Raw genomic sequence first — 19,998 nt, 5'->3', positions numbered from 1 at the left:
TGTTGTGATTTGAGCCCAGAGGGCAACTGAGCACATCATACAGTTCACTCCCCTTCCTCCTCAGGAATGGGAAGGAGGAAATAAAGTAAAAGGCTCAGGAATTGAAATAAGGGCAAAGAGGGATGATTGATCCATTACAGTCACCAGCAAAAGACAGACTCCTTAGGGGAAGAAAACCAACATTACTTTAATTCAAACACTAACAACAGCAACACTTAACAGACAGAGTGGGACAGTGAGAAGCATTACCACAGCTTAAAAACACCTTTCCCTCACCCCTCCCTTCTTCCAGGGCCCAGTTTGTTCCCAGTCTCTCTACCTACCCCACTACCAAAAACTCCACCACACAAGCCCAGCACACAGAGTAAGAAAATTGTCTTCCTGCAGCAGTCCAGGCAACTTCAGTTTTAGAAAGGCAAAGTTTAGAGAGGACTGACTGGATGTCTCAGTAAAACTTGCAAGGGTGAGGAAGAATTAAATACATACTTTTACTTACTGAGGAAGCTTAAAGTTTGCTGGGTAATAAAAAGCACAAGCATATAGAAATAGCAATAAAGAAGCACAAGTACCACTGCTAGGCACTTCACTAGAAACAATTCTTAAAGCAAAGATTCACTTTAATAAAATGTGAAAAAATAAGAACTTTGCTCAGGTGCAAAAAGCATCAGAACAAAATCAGTCAGGGACAGAAAATGGTAATGAGCTGATCACATCCCCAGTTTCAGTCTCAATTGTACCATAAACCCATTCCCTATTGCAGCGACATATTGGTCCACATTTTTTTGAATTGCATTTGGGGCAAGGATAGAAGCAACCCTGACAGCTCTCTTCTAGGCAATCACACAAATCGAAGTTATTACAAAGCAGCCTGCCATGCTTGTCATACTTCTTTTTAACTCTGCAAAAGACAAGAAAAAGTGATTCTCAGAGAATGCTTCAAGATGTTCAAAGACTCAACCAAACAAATGTGGAAAACACCCAGGAACAAATATGTTCTCTATAAGAACCTCACAGTATAATGAAATATCAGCATTATATCCTAATTGCAACAACCGTTGTCCTTAAAAATGAAAGTATGGCAAGGAAGTAAATCAAAATACCCTTAAGTCACACAGAAAAAGCTTTTTTTTCCCAGCACAGCTTTCATGTGTAATAAGAACTCTCTCTGCAAAATATTAATGCTTTTATTCTTTTCATTTCTATTCAGTAGACAGCATGCCAGCCATTTTTTTGAGGTAAAATATGTAATAAATTACCACATCTTACTTGGGCTTACTAAAAAAACCTTGTTTCATCTGTGACATGTTCATTTTCTTTTTCTGCTCTCTAGCTGCAGGATTGAACTCAGCCATCCAAGGTCCTGGATTTTGAAAGATTAAGTTTTTTAATTGTTTCTCAACTCTTTGCTGTAAATGAACAACAGAAAGTTTATAATTAGTACAATTAGAAAAAATATTCATTAGCTGCCAGATGTCCTCACTGGCTTTCAAATGACATTACTATTCTTGATAACTTAACATAGGTAGGAAAACAAAGCAAAACTCATCCTAAATTAACATCACTTTGATTAAAATGTTTGCTAGTCTAACTTTTAATTGAGTATTCCTTTGAACGACTATGAATCCTGACAGGAGAGGGAACAACCATGAGTCTGAATACATGTTACAGTGGCATGGAGTTTGAAAGTCTTGTGGGAGGCGGAATCATGTATTTTTTTCCTTCAGCTTTATCCATAGTGTAAAAACGTACTATGATATAGGCATCTCAACTGGATTCACCCTTATCTTCACTATTCCCTCAAATGCCTAGAAACCATCTTTGTCCCAACAAGGACAAGAGAAATGTCTGGAAGGAAGGAAGAATTTGCACAAGTGAGGGGTATGAAGAAATCACAGACAAAAACAAAGAAGCTGAACTGAGCACAGTTTTTGAGAAACAAACTATTTTGTGGAATTCGTGTTTGCAGTTAGCTAAAACTGCTGAATAGTTTTGGAGATTTAAACATCAGCTATGTGTATTGCCATTCCACTTAGCCTATATATGTTGACAGTCATGTCTAAAGTCAGTGCAAACAAACATGAGCATTGTATCAATTTCTCTTCAGTCAATGACTGTGGACATTGAATATACACTTGTTGTCGGGATTCAAGAGGACATTCTGCAAGAGAATGGCCATGTGAGCAATCCTGCGTGAGAACAAGACTGATAAGAGCCTCAGCCTGAGCAAGAATGCGATAAGGATGTGACCCTGAATGAGGGGGGAGAAACTCGACGAGACAAACAACCCCCAGAAAGGGTTGGGACGGAAGAGGAAGTTCCACAAGGCAGGAAGCCTGGCACGGCTGATGTGGCACTTTTTATCCAATCATAAGAAGGTTTAAAGCGCGGGCTAAGTGAACTGTCCAGTCTTGAGGACTTGTACTGCATGTTACTCACGTGTGCGGGAGAACATTATAAAAGGGCTTTCTTAGTTGTAATAAACGGGCATTGCTTGATCACACTGGTCGTGTGCGTGCTCAGATCTCCCACAAGTGGCGTCCCTGGGTGGGGCCCTCAAGATTGGCACAAAGTCTTCACTAAAGGGGACTCATCGGAGTGCAGTCTGGGGTGGAGAAATCTGGTCGAAATATCCAGACACGGCCCCGGTGTCTGAAGGTGAGAATCAGCGCGCTGTAACTTTAAAAGGGAAATTTAAAAGGGAAGATAAAAGATCTGCAAGAAGCAGCAGCCAGGGAGGAATGGGGTCTACCCTTGCCAAGGACGAACAGGCAGTGGTGAAACTCCTCCAGTACATCCTGTCAATGACAGGGATAAAATATGGTAAGTCTACTCTGGAAGGTTTATTAAGATGGAGCCGAGAAAAGGGACTTATATCTACCTGGGAATCTATAGGGAAACTGCTTTGGGATTCAATCGGTGATGGGGGAAAGTCAGCAAAAGGAGTGAGCAGCTATAGCACACTCTGGAAACAAATCCGTGAGATGTTGCAAGAGCTGAGCAGGGAGCGTGCAGCTGTTGTTTCTGCCTTTGCAGCAATCAGAGTGGCTTCTAACTCTGACAATCCGCCTCTGATGCCTGTGCCCCTAGCAGCTCCCGTCGCGTTAGGTCAGAGAAAAAATCCGTTTACTTCACCGATTGCACCACCAAAATCACGGCGGGCAGCGGGAGCCTAACCGAAAGCTGCATGGTCAGGAGCTGAGAACACCAGAAGTGCACCTGACGCCATCAGGAAGGAGGATGAGGAGGCATGGGAGGAGTCCAGCAGTGGGCGGGGTGCGGAGTATGGAGCTGGCGGCGGCGGCCCGGGGCCTCCCCGAGCCCCGTCCCCCGCTGCGGAGTGACCGCCTGCGGCCGAGCCCGGCACCGCGCGCTCGGTCTGCCCCCCCCAACAAAAGTGGAAAGTTTTCCACAGAGAAGGTGCTGACGCTGTCATGCAGCGATGGCTTTATATATTCTTAATGCCTTAGTGCAGAGCCCTAGTGCTCGCCCGCTGGGTCATCGGTGCTGCTGTTTATTCGGGCTAAGTGTTTTAACTGTTACGTGTGAAATACCTCCTCTAGCAGGAGGCAGTAATTCTGTGTTCAGTCTTGAATTTAGGTGCATACTCTGCGGGGAGAGTGCACCTCTGTACCCTCTGCCTGACGGAAATATTGTCAAAAAATCATCTACAACCTTACAGGGGTTGTTCGTTTTACCAGGGGTCATAGATGCTGATTATGAAGGGGAAATAAGAATTATGACCTGGACCCCTGTACCCCCGTGTTCAGTAACAGAAAGGTCAAAAAATTGCTCAGCTTGCTTATTTTACTGCAGCTCCCCCTAACAGTATGCCAAGAAGCCGCGATGACTCAGGATTTGGATCAGCAGGTACCCCTTAAATATTTTGGGCTCAGACAGTGACACAAGGTTGACTTCTAGTAAAATGTACTCTCACTAAAGCTAAACAATCTGTTGAGCTGACAGGCATTTTAGATACTAGTGCCGATGTGACTGTGATATCTGTGAGCAGATTGGCTGTTAGGTCAGGTAACTCAAATGCTTTTCGGGGCTTAGTGGTCATGCTGTAACAATTCAAAGCAAGGATCTCATTCATGTAAGGGGCCCAGAAAACTGGGTAGCAAATATTCATCCATTTATATTTGAAACCACTATTACATTTTGGGGTTGTGACTGTACAGCTCGATGGGGAACCCAAATTGTCTTTCATCACCACTGCAGCACAACCCACCCTGAAACCCACCCTGAAACTAACCTGGAAAATAGAATCACTTGTGTGGGGGGGTCAGTGGCCCTTGCCAAAGGAAAACTCATGCCGCCTTAATGATTTAATTCAGGAACAATTAAGTGCAGGACACATCGCACCTACCACCAGTCCTTATAACTCTCCAATGTATGTTATTTTAAAGAAGAGTGGTATATAGTGACATTTACATGATCTCTGACACATTAATGATGCCATGGAGTATAAGGGTACTTTACAACCATGAATGCCCTCCCCAACAATGATTACCTGAAACTGGCACCTTGTGATAATTGATCTAAAGGATTGCTTTTTTACCATTCCCTTGCATCCGGATGATGCACCTAAATTTACCTTTTCTGTTCCCAATATTGTTAGTGAACCTGCAAGTCAGTACCACTGGGTTGTTTTACCATAAGACATAACAAATAGTCCCACAATGTGTCAGGGGGTTGTTGCAAAAGCTTTAAGCCCCGTTAGAATGCAGGTCCCCCAGTCTGTTATATATCATTATACAGATGACATCCCTATTGCAGCAGAAACACAGGAGATCATGGAAAAGGCTCTTGCTTTAGTCAAAGACTCACTATCTCAAATGGTGTTGCAAATAGCACTTGAAAAGGTACAGATATCATCACCAGGCAGTACCTAGGCTCAAGAATTTGTGAACAGACTATTGTCCTGCAACAGGTTAAACTTAAAACTGATGTTAAAACTTTAAAAGATTTACAGAAATTGTTAGGAGCCATAAATTGGATACGGCTATTTTTGGTCCTAACTGATGATGATCTGCATAGCTTGTTTGATATTTTATGAAGAGAACCTTCACTGACATCACGCAGAGTACTTACAGAGAAAGTAAAACAAGATCTCTAGCGCATAGCTAACGCCGTCTCAAACAGACAAGCATCACAGGTATACTGCATTCCCCCACGGGACAAGCCATCGTAGAAAGAGTACACCAAACCTTGTGTGAGAACAAGGCTGACAAGAGCTTCATCCTGAGCAAGAATGCAATAAGGATGTGACCCTGAATGAGGGGGCAGAAATTCAATGAGACAAACAACCCTCGAAGGGGTTGGGACGGAAGAGGAAGTTCCACAAGGCAGGAAGCCTGGCACGGCTGATGTGGCACCTTTTATCCAATCATAAGAAGGTTTAAAGCGCGGGCTAAGTGAACTGTCCAGTCTTGAGGACTTGTACTGCATGTTACTCACGTGTGCGGGAGAACATTATGAAAGGGCTTTCTAAGTTGTAATAAACGGGCATTGCTTGATCACATTGGTCGTGTGCGTGCTCAGCTCTCCCGCACACTTGTCATTCATTATGCAAAGGCACAAATATACATGCAAATTTATCTTTTCTCCTCTTAGGTAAATGGAACTGACTTGCCATCCCTTGACTTCTCTGACAGGTGTTATTCCTTCCAGAGTCCACAGTGATTTTTCACAAACAAGTTAGTGCCTTCATTTCTCCTCATGGGGAAGGCAGTGGCCTTTCAGTCAAATCTGCTGATGCTGTGATTTTGAAATATCTGTCCACTTAAGTGCACTTATTTACAAGGTGGTTGATGCTGTGCATCTTCAGTTGCATTCTCCTGAAAAACTATAGGGCAATTCCATGCACGTGCATTATTCAGACATTTTTGCTTTTGAATCTGGGGTAGATTTCTAGAAAATATGCTTCAGATCATTGTCCATGACCATAAATTATGCAATTTCAAGTTGGAAACAAATAATGAGCTATGGACACAGTCATCCCTGTAAGAGTATTCTCCTATTTCCCTATTTACTATTTCATTTGAGCTCAGGAGTGCTCTTAGCCCTCCAAATCATTGCACTGCAAACTTGACTCATTTCACTGTTGTTATTACTGATGTTTCCTTATTGACTCCAGCTTTTCATTTTTGTAATTATGGAAGAAATTGAAAGCAATGGTAAGTATTTTGATAACAAAAAGGTACTGGAGAAGTCATACCAATTGTTTTTGTTTTACTGAGAAGTCCTTTGCAGGAGAGACATTTCCTTCTGCAGATGTTTCCTGGGCAGAATCGCTTTTCTTGCCGTGTTCTTCCACTTGATCACTCATTTGACCAACTATGTGAAATACATAGATACATATGTGTTAAGATATACACAAAAAGTGTGAGATCCACAGACTTTTAAGTGAAGGCTTTAAGGTGAGCAAGTGAGATATAGATAGATAGATAGACAGATAGATAGATAGATAGATAGATAGATAGATAGATAGATATGTATATATACACACCAGGCACTTATGTATACTTAACCAACAGCAAATGTAGAACAAAATGTGAGTCAGTATCAGCCTCAATTTCAAAACTATTAAAATAAGTAACATAAACAAAAGCTGTATCACTCTATAATTGGTTAAGCAAATCTCGGAAAATCTCTAGTGTTTGAATGACAAATAATTTGTAAGAAATGCTGTCATCTCTGGATCTGTTACTGCCACCACTTCATCGCACTGTCACCTTTAACGTAAAGGTGAGAAGCGGTATGCTTACAGAACACACAAAAGCAATCGGCGATATGCAATGGAAATTAAACCACTCAGGGGCAATCATTTCTCTTACCAGAAGGTGACACTGTTGCCCTAGCTGCGATTCATTTTGCAAGGTTCTGAAAAGTAGCGGCAGCCGTATATTCTCTCTCACATTACCCATAGGCACCCAACGTGTGTGTCACAGCTGTGACCATAACAATTAGGCTATTCCCTGCAGATTCACAATTTTCTTCCTGAAGACTTCAACCAGTGGACTAAAAGTAATCTTCTTGGCTTTTAAATCTCAGCCCTTAGCTTTGAGAAAGATTTTGTGTATAAATAGAATGTGCAATATTTACGTTCAACAGAAAAAAATTGCATCACACACTCTGCTAACAAAGCACCCAGGGAGGACAATGGGTTCAGTGAGTCTGTCCTACAAATGCCACCCATTACCTCTCCTCTGTCACACAGAAATGGTGGTGGCAACTGTTTAGGATGGATGTTAGCTACTTCTTCTTACCCACCTTGTGAAGCTACTTAGTTAAAACTTTTTATGCAATATATGCACTTACAGTGCCTCAATGCCTTTAACCTCAAGAAATATTTAAGCTTTTGTCAGGGTTTAAACCAGGCTGGCAGCCAAACACTGCACAGCCACTTGCTTACCCTCCTGCCACCCAGGGGATGGGGGGCATTGGGGGCATAAAAGGAGACTGATAGGATGAGATAAAAAACAGTTTAACATTTGTAATCAAATACAATAACAATAATAGAAAATACAAACAATTAACTCACATTGTGATTGCTTATCACCCACTTACTGATACCTGGCCTGTTGCTGGCTAGCAATCCCAAAATGCCAAGATCCCACAGTTACAATCCCAGAAGCGAGAAAGAACTCCTCCTCCTGGACACCCCTTCTTTATATAGTGAGCATGATGTTACATGATATGGAATATTTAATTGGCCAATTTGGGTCCAGTGCTCTGGCAGTGCTCCCTTCCAGCTTCTAGTACACCTGCGCACCAGCAGAACACGGGCAGTTGGAGAGTCCTTGATGTCTTAGCCACAAATGAAAACACTGGTGTATTACCAGCATTCTTCTCATAGCACATCCCATACTGAATCCTCAACAGAGCGCTGTTGTACCTATTAAGAAGAAAAAAATAACTCTATTCCAGAGGAAACCAGGGCAGCTTTTTTGGAGGTCCTTCAAACCTCCCCCAGGTGCCTCCCAGTCTCACCCAGTGTTTCTGAAAAGTAGTGCAGTGGTCTCTGCTAGGTTACCTGCACTTTAGGATTGTTGCCCAAACCCTGTCCCAGAGAAGATCTTCATTTCACCACTGAAAAAGGGCCAGCACCTCTCTGAGAGAAGCAGGAGAGGAGTCCATGCCTTTAGTTCCCTCTGTTGCAGATTGTCCCTGCAAGGTGTCAGTTAAAGTGGGACTAGCAATGAGAATGGAAAGACCTTGTATTAACAGGAGGGAATGCTTTTTTGAGAGATGAGAAGAACAGCCTTCAGACTGTTTCAGAGACAGTTTCCCTTTCTCCCCTTCAGTGACCCAAAGAATGACTGAGATTGTGACATTGTTCACAATGGGATGCTCTACAGCAACAGTTCCCGTCCTGGGACTTTTTAGGATTAGAAAAAGGAAGCTATTACCGGACAATTAATATCTGCTGTAAGAAAGATCCTCTTTTCTACTGGAAATTTGCTTGAGACCCAGAAATAAAACAAAAATGAAGATCACTGCTCCAGAGAAAGTGGGTATTGCTCTTCATTTGCACTCAGGTTAGAGTTCTGACAAGAATTTACTTCCTACATCTCCTCTGGTGCCCATCCACGCATCCAGCATTGTTAAAGCACTTTGTGTGAGTACACATGACTATCATCCATGCCTATTTTATTGCAGTGTGAGAGGTTCAGGAGCAGAACAGCCATCAGCAGCTATCAGTGTAAGCATGCAGAAATCCCACATGTCCTCTGGTTGTGTAAATAATGTGATTTCTTTGGAAACTAGGTCCTAGCAGTCATTTGGAATCGAACACCCAAAACCAGAAGTAACTTTTTAAATACTGCAGAAAAGAAAAAAAGTATCTTGTTCCAAACGCCCTTGAATCTCAGTGAAAATAACCTGCACAGAAAACGTAGCATATTTCTGTCTCCATATATATTGTAAAGATAAAGCATTAAATTTTTATCTCCAGGGAAGATACTAAAAAATGAGTCAGAGTGTGACTAGGAAACTGCAAAATTCAGAAACTGTTAAGACTCACAGGGCTGATTATCCTCCATAGAATATTCTGAAAGGGGATAGGGGAATGAGGAAGACTGAGATTGAGACATTCACTCTCAGGTCTGCAGCACCTATTTATCCAAAGAAACATATTCTTGGTCCTGAAGCAGAATTTTTTATCTACTGGTTTTGGTCTGTCTGCAGTGATAATTTAGGGGTAATGCACTAGTCTTTTCCATAAAAATTTCAACACTGAGGAAACCATCAATTACACTCTTCATCCACCAAAACCTGTGTTCTCACACACCTTTCGAATACAGCAAGTATTTCCTGGAGGCAATCATCCACATGTCAGCATCCCACTGTGGCCATAGTGTATGGCTGAGAACTGGCAATTTCAGCAACAGACCCTTTGGCACAGCTGGCTAGGCTAAGAGCAGATTAAGGGAGGAAGAAAATCAGACTGTCTTATATTAGAAATAGACTTGGTCTTATCCAAGATGTTTCTGCTTACAAAACAGTTTCAGATGTTGGGATTTGGAAGGAACTGCAGTTTTTTATGACTTTCATAAGAAATATTTTCCTGTATCTGCTTTTTTCAAGAATTTAATATTCCTATTCATGATCCTTGAAGAGTGCACTGCTAAATATTTCAGCTGGTGTGAAATGTTGCAACCAGCATTTTAAATACTTCAGGCTGCTTGATCTCAGCAGACCAAGGTTAGTATCTCTGCAGGGCTTAACAGAGTGAGTGCACATTGTTTTCAAGTTGTATTTGTTCGTGCTATTGGAGTCTTTTGGGCTGAGATCTGCAAGCGTGTTCATCACCTCCACCAGGTCAAGACAAGATTCTCTCCTTATGGCTTTAATCCCCATTCACCCACATGGATAAGACTGGCCCATTGCATTAGATTCATCTTCTTCATAGCCTAGTTCTGCAGAGATGTTTGTGGGCTCAGAAAGCAGCAGTCAGGATTGTGGCACTTTCAAGTATGCATCGTTAAATCTCTGTAGGACATCTGGTGCCAGCCAAATTAAGCATGAAAATAAGTTAATCTTTCTCAGGATCATCTATGGACTGAGCTGTAAAGATGTGGAAAGGCCAATTACTAACTGGTTCATGCCTCCTCTCATAGCCCCAAATGTGCATATGAGTTCAGAAGATGGCCTTGATGCCAGCTGAGAAACAGACCGGATGAAGAAATAGGTCTCGTCTCTTGTAACTCAGCTGGTTTCCCAGAAAACTGATAAACATGGTGACAGAACAATGGCCCGTTCTGTGACAGGAGTCTAGAGGACCAAATCCTGCCCTCTCCCAGTAAAATAAAACCAATCCTTATGAGTCTTCTCTCCCAAACACAGAGCCTTTCTGCTGTATCTGGAAGTGAGGGATCCTTTAGCTGAAATCTAAGAGATGATTATTAAATCATGTGCATCTTCTGGTTGTCATGCAATAGGCAGAGAGATCTACCAGACTTACCTTCTGAAAACCTGCAGTTCTGAAGGTTGTATGTTCAGTTCAGAGCAGACAACAAGACAGAAAGAAGGTTCTCCAGAATTTCAAATTGTACTTACCAAAGGAATGGTCTGGCACAACATAGGTTTACTGATGCACTTTTCCTCTGATAGTGAAGGTGTATCAGCCCCAGAGTGACTGAAACAGAAGACAAATAATCAAAATAGTGCTCCCCAGAGAAGCAGGCTGAAGACAGTACCAGGTAACCATCTTAAAGGACCTCACATTTTTTGTCTCATTAATTATGGCTTTTAAATAGTACTTAGCACAAAGAGTGGAAATAATGATATCAACTGGAATGAGAGTCCTCATTTATTACCTGCATCTGTGGTAGGTTCAGAGAGCAAATGTATTAGAGCTGTTTTTCTTAAAAGTAAGTAAACAAAAAAACCTGTAATAACTGCTACAATTTACAAAAATTTAGATTTTTTTTTTTTTTTTTTTTTAGGACATGGATGTAGTAAAGGAATATTTTACTGCTTTAAATAAAATATTCTGGATTCTGTTTGCCATCTCCAACAGTCAAAAGTCGTCAAATAAAATGCTAAAGTGACAATGCAACCTCATGGCTCAGCTTGCTGCCTTTTCAGGATTGTTTGTTGCACTAGTGGAGACAACTCAGGATCCTCCTGGTATCTCCACATGCCAATTTCCAGCATGCTGCAGTCACTTATGACTTTCATTATTCTTCCTAGAACACAGCTGAATCCTAATAAACATCCAAAACTGTCAAGTCTTATAAATTCTCCTGTTGTGCTTAGACAAATAGTCCAAAATGTCTTTTCATCTTCATCAATTGTATCTATCCATTCTGTGAGGTATTTCACAACCCAGTCTGAGGGCAAGTAAATTTCTTATTTACCATACTCTTTTCTTCCCCTACAAACACTTTCAAGACAAAAGCTGATGTAACATTTTAGCAGCATACCTCAGGTAGGTGATATAAATGCTGCTACACATACCTTCATTTTGTTCCACAGACTGTTTTTCTTGTCATGAAAAATAAAACAGAAATCCCTCAAGGGAAAAAAAAAAATCATGATCTCCAAGGTACTCACACAACAGCAAGCCACAAACAAAAACCTACAACTTGTTTTATTCTCCTATATTTTTTCCCATGTTCTTCTATTTCTCCATATTCTAAATAATGGAGAAAACATGAATTACTAACTCTATAAATACAAAATTTGTAATTAAACTACCTTATGCTTAATACTTTATTTTCTTCTGTTTTGCTAATACTTATACATATGTATATGAACTTTTTCTGAATTGTCTCTACATGAGTTATGATATTTGTTTATCATAAAATATTATACATGACAACATGCAACCTGCAATCTACTCTGAATATTTTTTACTAAGTGCGTGTTAGGCTATGAGGATGTACACGTAGATTAAAATCTTAGGTGACATTTAGTGAGATTGATTCTGGCGGTGAAACTCCTAATGGTTCCTACAGGGACAAGTCTTCTGTAAATACACCTTGGGAGATATGGTACAAATGTCCCTACTATTTGCAGGTGGGGGCAGGAGGGAGAAAGAAAAGCAGAGTAAAGCAGAGAAATGATTAATTAAATTCCTTTTGTTTGTTACCCAGTGTCAGGCTAGTTGCTTCTTGTACACCTTAGTGCACTCTGCTGCACAGTGTGCTCAGTAGCATCCTGCAAACAGTACAAATGGGGTTGCTAAAGAAAAACAAATGCATTTTTCAGTGCTGAAATTAATCTGTAATGTTCTTATCCCATCGGGAAACAGTTCCTTGGGGTTCTATGATTTCATTGTTAAAACGTTAACACAGAGAGAGGTCTTAGTGGTGTTCTTCCCATTTTATAATTCATATCCCCCTCCTCCTCCTCCCTCCATCTCTGTTTTTTCTAAACTGCCATGTTTATCAAGTGTTTCTGCTTCCTGTTTTCTCCCTTTTAGGTGTTCAAGTCAGCAACAGTCATTTGTGGGGGGAGTGGGGCAGTGTAGATCTAACAAGGATAAAGCACATGAAAGGCAGGGAGATAATTTTAGTGGCTGAGATACCAAGGAGAGGCTGTGAAAGACTTGTGTGAGGCCTAAGGTGAGAACAGAACACATTTCTTCAGAGAAGACTTTAAATCCCCCTTGTCGACCAGCGTGGTCTTCCAGTTTTTGGTTGCTGCTCACCCTCATCCTCCAATACCCTTCCTTACTGTTCCTCCTTCTCTGTCCCTGCTGTGATAGATAACTTATAATAACGTTCTTTCTTCAAGCTGTATCTCCCCATGTGTACTTGCCAAATCTGGGCGCTGGCAGCAAGGTCAGTGGGGAGCTCTGTGGGCAGAGGCCAGGGAGACCCTTTGCAGATCACAATGGTTCTGGTCAGCTGAAGGAGATGCCTGAGCCTCTCAGCCAAGCTGATGGTGCTCTGGGAAAGTGCGCTTTAAGAAAGGGCAAAAATGCCAGGTAAGCAGAGGAGTTTGGGGAAAAAAAACACAAAGTGAGAAACAGCAGTGAGAGCACCAAGGTCAGTGAGGCAGGAAGGAGAGGAGATGCTATGGGAGCCAGAGCAGGGACTCCCCTGCAGCCCCTAGAGATGACAGCATGGAGCAGGTCGATGTTCCCTGCAGGAACTGTGGCCTGTGGGAGGGGGACCACACTGGGATGGGAAACAGCATGAGGTGGAAGGAGTAGCAGGGAGGAGCAGTCATGGACTTTACCTCAACCCCCATTCCTCATTTCCACTGGGCTGCTTGAGGGGAGGAGGTGGAAGAGTTGGGAGGGAAGATGAGCCTGGGAAAGAGGGAGGGTGTGAGGGAAGGTGGCGTTTTAATTTTTCATTTTGTCACTATCCAAGTCTATTTTAATTGGCACTATATCACATTAATTTCCCCAAGTCAAGCTTGTTTTGCCCATGATGGCAATTACTGGTAAGTGACCTCCCTGTCCTTATCTCAACGCATGATCTTTTTCACCTCATTTTTTCCTCGTGTCCTGTTGAGGTGTGGGAGACCATCAGGATAGGCATCCTGCAGCTGGACAAGGTCAGCCCACAATCCCTGCTCAGGTTCTTGCCTCAGAGAATGTCCCATCACAAAGAATGACAGACAACAGCCCCCAAAAGACCAGAGCTCTGTTACTCTGTCACAAGGAAGATTTTGGCCACTTAAAGAACCACAGCCAAAGGTAGCAGCAACAGTGGCTTTACTGAAGTAAGATACTGTAAAAGTGAGACTTAACAGGTGGTAAGGTTCACTCTATTGCTTACTGCACAGAGGATACAGTAATGATTCACAGTTACCAATACAAAATCTTAGTGCAGTATAATACAAGTTTATGCATGATATTGGCCAGTTACCAGATCTGCAGTTGGTAAGGGGTCTCAGCCTTCAAGGAGTAGCCCTGAGAGGTGTCCCAGCTCAAGGGCAGATCACCACCATGCAGCCAACTGCATAGCAGGGAGAGCTTAAAGAAAGCTCACTTAGGCTGTCATACTTAGGGAATAAAGTGATTGGCTCATAGTCAAATTACATGCAATGGAAAAGGTAAGCATGAGACTTCTTGTACCACAACTCCTTTGTTCCTTGACAAATGAGTCTTGGAAGAATCACCTGCTATTCTTGTCTTAATCACATGGTCAGTGTTTCAGTTTCAGAGCTTATATGCATCCGTGCTCACCATGTCACCCTGTTCCTGCATGGGCTTTTGAAGAAGTTCTTGGCCTGGTTATGGTCTAGGCCTTTATGGCCTTTGGAGCCTGAACCAAACTACCACTGGTTCATTCAAGGAGTCAGGTCCATAAATCCCTGGAGGAGCCATCTGGACCAGGGGATGCATAGATGATAGCTCTTTAGTTCTCTGTGAGTTACTGCACAACAGAAATGTGGCGAGACCACATCTCTGTTCATTTATGGCACTTTAACCCCTGTCTCCTCTTCCCTACCCCATACTTACCCTTCTGGGACGTGCAACAGTCCTGAAAGGAGCAGGCTGCCCCACCTGCCTTATCCACATGTGCCATCAATGCAGGCAGGTGGCATCAGGCTCTCATCTTGACCACCCAGGCCCTGCAAACAGCTGCTTTCTCTTCACCTGCTTGGGAAGCTCCTCAGGGTGCCAAGGAGGAAAGGGGGCATGGGCAGAGTGGGAGAGCAGGCCAGCTATGCCAGGAGGTACAGAAGAGAAGTCGGCTCTTGGACCTTGGCTTAAACAGTGCTGAAGTCTCTACTCCTATTGCAAACAGCTTGGCTTGCAGTGTTGGAGAAACTGTCAGGGAGACCACATGGCAGCGCAGGGACAGTGACAACAGGGTTTCTTAATGCCAGCCTTGGACTTCGGAGGAAAGCTTTGGAGCAGGTGGTGATGGTGGCTGCAACAGAGACTGTACTGATCAGCACTGTCAAGGCTTACGCAGCAGGGGCTGTGGGTGGGCCAGGAATTGTCCTGTGCCCTAACAGCTGTGTCCAGCCAGCTCAGAAACGGACAAAACTAGCCCATCAGACACCAAAATTGCAGCCATTTAGGGGAACACATGGCACCGCTGCTCAAACATATTTAAAAAAGAGCAATAGGGGAGCAGGAGAAAATGATGGAAACAAACTGCAGAAGACACATGGAAGATGTTGGGGACACACGTGGGAGAAAGTTCTTGATGCCAGAGGAAGGACACCTCCAATGTGACTGAGGTCTGTGGGCAACTCATGCCAGGGCATGGACACTGCCAAAGAACCACAGATGACCAGCACTGGGGCAGGGACACACCTGAGAGGATATTGGCCTTGTTCTAGATGAACAACACAGGATCCAAAAGAAAACAATATCGTTCTTCAAAATACCTCAGGTTGAGTTTCTTTGGGGAGTGGAAGCAGGGCAAGAAATGCACTTAAGAGGAGCCCGAACTTCTCCCTTTTTACACCATTCTCCTCATTCCCCTTGGATCTTGCCTTGCTCCTACAGCTTTCCTCATTTGGTTTCTCATCCTGTCTCTTCTCTGGACCCTTGGTCCTCTTACCTCTTTTCTTTATCCAACTCGGATTAAAGTTCCTTTAACACTTCACCCCTAAGCCCAGTAGGTCCAAACCATTTCCATCCAACCATGAGTAACCAATCCACCTCTTCCTGAGGTCCTAATTCTTCCTCACTCTTTCCACTGCACAATTTCTTCCCCATTCTTACCAGAAGCAAAGTCTCCTGCCCTGTCAGACAGTCCTGCATGCTATAAAGGCAGAACAAGTATAACTATTTGACTTCCACACTCTCAAAGCAGAGAGCAAAACTTAAGGCATATGATGGTCTTTCCCCACTGTATGTACTCTTTTTTTTTCCCCTCATGGCCTACTAAAAGCATGCTACCAATGATATACCTCTTCTCAGTGGAAATTGCCCCATATACACACATCTTCACAATTACATGCCCCATAACCCCTACACAGTCTGTGTAAGTACTGTAAAAGCTCATTTCCTGAAGTCCCATCCATGTCCTTATACTCATTTTGAATGAACTTCCTTTCACTCCAACTCCCATTGCAATAAAGCATCTTTCTCAGCTTGCCCTGGATTTCTCCCATGTGCCTCTACTTCCCTTGCTGCATCTCTCAGTTACTATTCTCCAAACCCTTGTGCTCAACTTGCACCAAACAGCAGCAAGAACTGCCATTGTATAGCTGTCGATGTTACATGCCACCAAGTGCCAATGTGTGGACGCAGGAAGCAGGAGTGATTGAGATCTGCTCCCACTCAGGCAGCTTGCCTAGCAATCAGCTTCACCATCTGCCCCTGCCATGAAAACTGGGCTAATATTCTGCCATACAGAATGTCAGCCAAGAGGCACACATCAGTCAGGAGCCATTCTTTGAAAATAAATTAATATTTTAAGTTGTTTTAGCAATTGCTTACATTTCTAATTAAGAGGTTTGATCAGTAGAAAGAAGAAAAAGATACTAAAAGAATAATAAGGAAGAGTGGTTACTCATGGTTGGAAGAAAATGGTTTGGACCTACCAGGCTTAGACTTAAAATGTTGTTATGGGAAGTTTAGTCCATAAATCCTGCAGCAATGAATTTGTTGAGCTTTGCTTAGCCTATCCAATGAGGCAGACAGAGCCAGTGATTCAGAGTGGGAGTCACAGGAAATGTGGAAGCAAAACTCTCAAACTCACCTTTGATACCTTTTCCCACAGCATTCTCCTGGTGAAACTGGCGGCTTGTGGCTTGGATGGGCACACGCTTTGCTGGGTAAAAAACTGTCTGAATGGCCGGGCCCGAAAAGTTGTGGTGAACGGAGTTAAGTCCAGTTGGTGGCCAGTCACGAGTGGTGTCCCCCAGGGATCGGTTTTGGGGCCACTCCTGTTTAACATCTTTATTGATGATCTAGAGGAGGGGATCGAGTGCACCCTCAGTCAGTTTGCAGATGACACCAAGTTGGGTGGGAGTGTTGATCTGCTCGAGGGTAGGGAGGCTCTGCAGAGAGACCTGGACAGGCTGGAGCCATGGGCTGAGCCCAACTGGAGGAGTTTCCATAAGGCCAAATGCCGGGGGCTGCCCTTGGGCCACAACAACCCCCAGCAGCACTACAGGCTTGGGGAGGAGTGGCTGGAGAGCTGCCAGTCAGAGAGGGACCTGGGGGTGTTGATTGACAGCTGGCTGAACAGGAGCCAGCAGTGTGCCCAGGTGGCCAAGAAGGCCAAGGGCATCCTGGCTTGTGTCAGCAATAGCGTGGCCAGCAGGGACAGGGAAGGGATCTGACCCCTGTACTCGGCACTGCTGAGGCTTCACCTCGATTCCTGTGTTCAGTTTTGGGCCCCTCACTACAAAAAGGACATTGAATGACTCGAGCGTGTCCAGAGAAGAGCAACGAAGCTGGTGCAGGGTCTGGAGCACAGGTGGTACAAGGAGCGGCTGAGGGAACTGGGGGTGTTTAGTCTGGAGAAGAGGAGGCTGAGGGGAGACCTCATCACCCTCTACAGCTCCCTGAAAGGAGGGTGCAGAGAGCTGGGGATGAGTCTCTTGAACCAAGTAATAAGCAATAGGACAAAAGGTAACGGCCTCAAGTTGTGCCAGGGGAGGTTTAGACTGGATATTAGGAAGCATTTCTTTCCAGAAGGGGTTGTTAGGCGTTGGAATGGGCTGCCCAGGGAGGTGGTGGAGTCCCCATCCCTGGAGGTGTTTAAGAGTCGGGCTGACATAGCGCTGAGGGATATGGTGTAGTTGAGAACTGTCATTGTTAGATTAATGGTTGGACTGGATGATCTTCAGGGTCTCTTACAACCTAGATGATTCTGTGATTCTGTGATCACAGCCTCAATGACTTCATCCGCTTTCTGAGTCAGCTTGATAGAGACTGTCAAGAATGCACACAATTTTCTTTGACACTACCCTTAACTGAATCAAATGCTAAAGAGGTCAAATGATTCCAGGATAAATCTGGCTGCACCAGTTAGTAATTCCCACACACTAAAGGGATCCTCATTTCAAAATAGTTAAAATTTTTCTTTGCAGCCATGGGGAACAGAGGAGGTTCATTATAGTCAACATGGCAATGTTTTCCTTAAACGTATTTAGAGGGTGTCAGTTAAAAATTCTTTGTATTAACAATTCTGGGTTTTATTCCTTGTCTCCTCATGGTATAGTACTCTAAACTTCTTGGTTTTCCTTCATTCCTATACAACACTGTTTTCTGTGTTAACCTGAGCACCAGCACAGTAATTTTGTCATAATACTATTATTCCACAAATAAATAAATTGCATGGACTGAGGATCCCCTAATTCTTCAACCACAAAGTAATATGGTTTGCTAATGCTAATGGACTGAACCATCTGTCGCCTCCAAATGCTGCATAAGCAAGGGGATTAACTCTGTGTCTACATCAGTAAGCAGCTGAGTGCAGTAAGAATGAAAACAGTTGGTGATGTTCCAGAGGGGTTAGCTGAGACTAGTTGCATTCTAGTGCCATGGACAAAATGACCTTCAGATGGTGGTGTCTATCAGTTGCACACCAGGAGCTCATCATCTCCTGGATAAATATAATCCAGAGAGAATTCAGTTCACATACTCCGAGACTGTCCTGGGGAGGTTGAAGCATGCTAAATGGAGACAACTGGGAGGGTCTCTTCAAAAGCATGTTCCTAATGAAACACAAATGTGAATGTAGACATATTAAATATAGATCTCTTAAGTAAAAATAAAGTTTGAATGACAAGGCATTCATTTATTACAATTAAAATTTGAGGTTTCTTTAGTCCTTTCCTCCCTACAGCTCTGAAGCCATTCTCAAGTTTATGTTTCATGGCACTGTTCTATATTACTCTTCACAATCTACATAGAAGTGGAGAGACAGATTGACTTGCTCAAGGTCACAGTACAAATCCTAAGCAAAACAGAAGATAAAACTTTTCTAGCTTCCTCATGTGTTTTTACCATAAACTTGTACCACACATTCCATATGGATATTCAGAACAAAGGATTTAGGACTGCATCTATATGTTAGATTATTATTAGCAATGCATCCCTACTAACAATTCATCCAGTAGGAAATTAATTTAGATATAATATGAAAATACATCTCTAATTTCTTTTATTGCATCTTCCTTTTCCTTGTGAATTATTTTAGCCTGACTTTCCAGTTGGGAAGGCAACAACAGGACTCATAAAATGTGCTTTATCTTTAATTACATCTTAAAATGGATACCAAAATGCTAGTGAATCACACTCTAAAATATACTGGAAATTGTTTTCCAAGTCAATCATCTACATTCTTCTGTAACCATTTGGCAACTTCAATTAGCAGTTCTCTCCTTTCCATATTTTCAAATTTTGTAAACTCCAGTAGTAGAGTAGCAGCCACTCTTTCATCCTCTTCCAGTGTAGCATTATAAAACACCTGCAACTGAAGAAATAAACACATAAGCTTAGTTCACATAACTTCACTTGCGGCAAGTAACTGTGTACCTGACATGCTTTAGGCAGAAGTGTGCAGAAAAAGGCGAGACATCAGTGACTAAATCAGGATGGGGCAAGCTTACTGATTTACACTAAGGTGGGAAAGTTCCTTGCACATCAGGAATGCGTCCTTTTGCTGTCCCTCTAAAAATCCTTTCAAATGCAGCCAACTTCACTAGGTGGTACCACAGTGTCTAAGACTAGTTGGGTAGCAGAATCCTCTTGTGCTGCCTGTTCTACAATCACAGAACGAGAAATATTTCCCATCAGTCTAATAAGCAGAAAACAAGAGAAGGCTGAAGAATAGCAAAGAAATATACAGGGGTGGGGGGGAGGGGGGGGAAACAAACTATAAGAGAAATGAGAGAGATGTCAGCATGACAACCAGCAATATAACATGCCAAGCAGCCCAAGTTTTGGTATATTTCCTGTAGACATCATGGCAAAGGATTTCTACATACACATTTTAAAGAGGAAAATTAGACACCTTTGATAATGTTTATTGGGACTCAGTTCCAAGCCTGAAAGTTAAAGGCTGGCACTGGGCTATTGCTTTTGCCATCCCATAGAGTTAACTTGTCCCTGAAGAA

At 42.9% G+C, this 19,998-nt stretch overlaps 2 protein-coding genes across 2 annotated transcripts in view; both read right to left on the bottom strand.

The window, feature by feature from the left end:
* Nucleotides 1-675: 675 nt before the first annotated feature.
* Nucleotides 676-6,328, bottom strand: ARL14EPL (ARF like GTPase 14 effector protein like). The gene is made up of 3 exons (XM_074933026.1): nucleotides 6,218-6,328; nucleotides 1,267-1,406; nucleotides 676-898 (listed from the first exon to the last, which is right to left on the bottom strand). The coding sequence occupies exons 1-3, from the start codon at nucleotides 6,326-6,328 to the stop codon at nucleotides 676-678; spliced, it is 474 nt and encodes a 157-aa protein (XP_074789127.1).
* A 12,705-nt stretch (nucleotides 6,329-19,033) lies between these two features.
* The window catches only part of LVRN (laeverin), a 36,980-nt gene continuing 36,015 nt past the window's right edge, over nucleotides 19,034-19,998 (bottom strand). The window contains exon 20 of the mRNA XM_074931783.1: nucleotides 19,034-19,355. Within this exon, the coding sequence (XP_074787884.1) occupies nucleotides 19,209-19,355 (147 nt within the window). The 3' untranslated portion in view covers nucleotides 19,034-19,208. The remainder of the gene's footprint in view (nucleotides 19,356-19,998) is intronic.

Source organism: Athene noctua, chromosome Z, assembly GCF_965140245.1.
Source record: "Athene noctua chromosome Z, bAthNoc1.hap1.1, whole genome shotgun sequence".
In the NCBI taxonomy this organism is placed as follows: Eukaryota; Metazoa; Chordata; class Aves; order Strigiformes; family Strigidae; genus Athene; species Athene noctua.
This window is presented reverse-complemented; position numbering and strand designations above follow the sequence as displayed.

Excerpts from the sequence above, each read along its gene's own strand:
- ARL14EPL (XM_074933026.1), bottom strand. The coding sequence starts at position 6,328 with ATGAGTGATCAAGTGGAAGAACACGGCAAGAAAAGCGATTCTGCCCAG. Across the intron at positions 1,407-6,217 it reads CAGTAAAACAAAAACAATTG|CAAAGAGTTGAGAAACAATT; the intron begins GTATGACTTCTC and ends GTTCATTTACAG. Across the intron at positions 899-1,266 it reads GGTTTTTTTAGTAAGCCCAA|AGTTAAAAAGAAGTATGACA; the intron begins GTAAGATGTGGT and ends TGTCTTTTGCAG.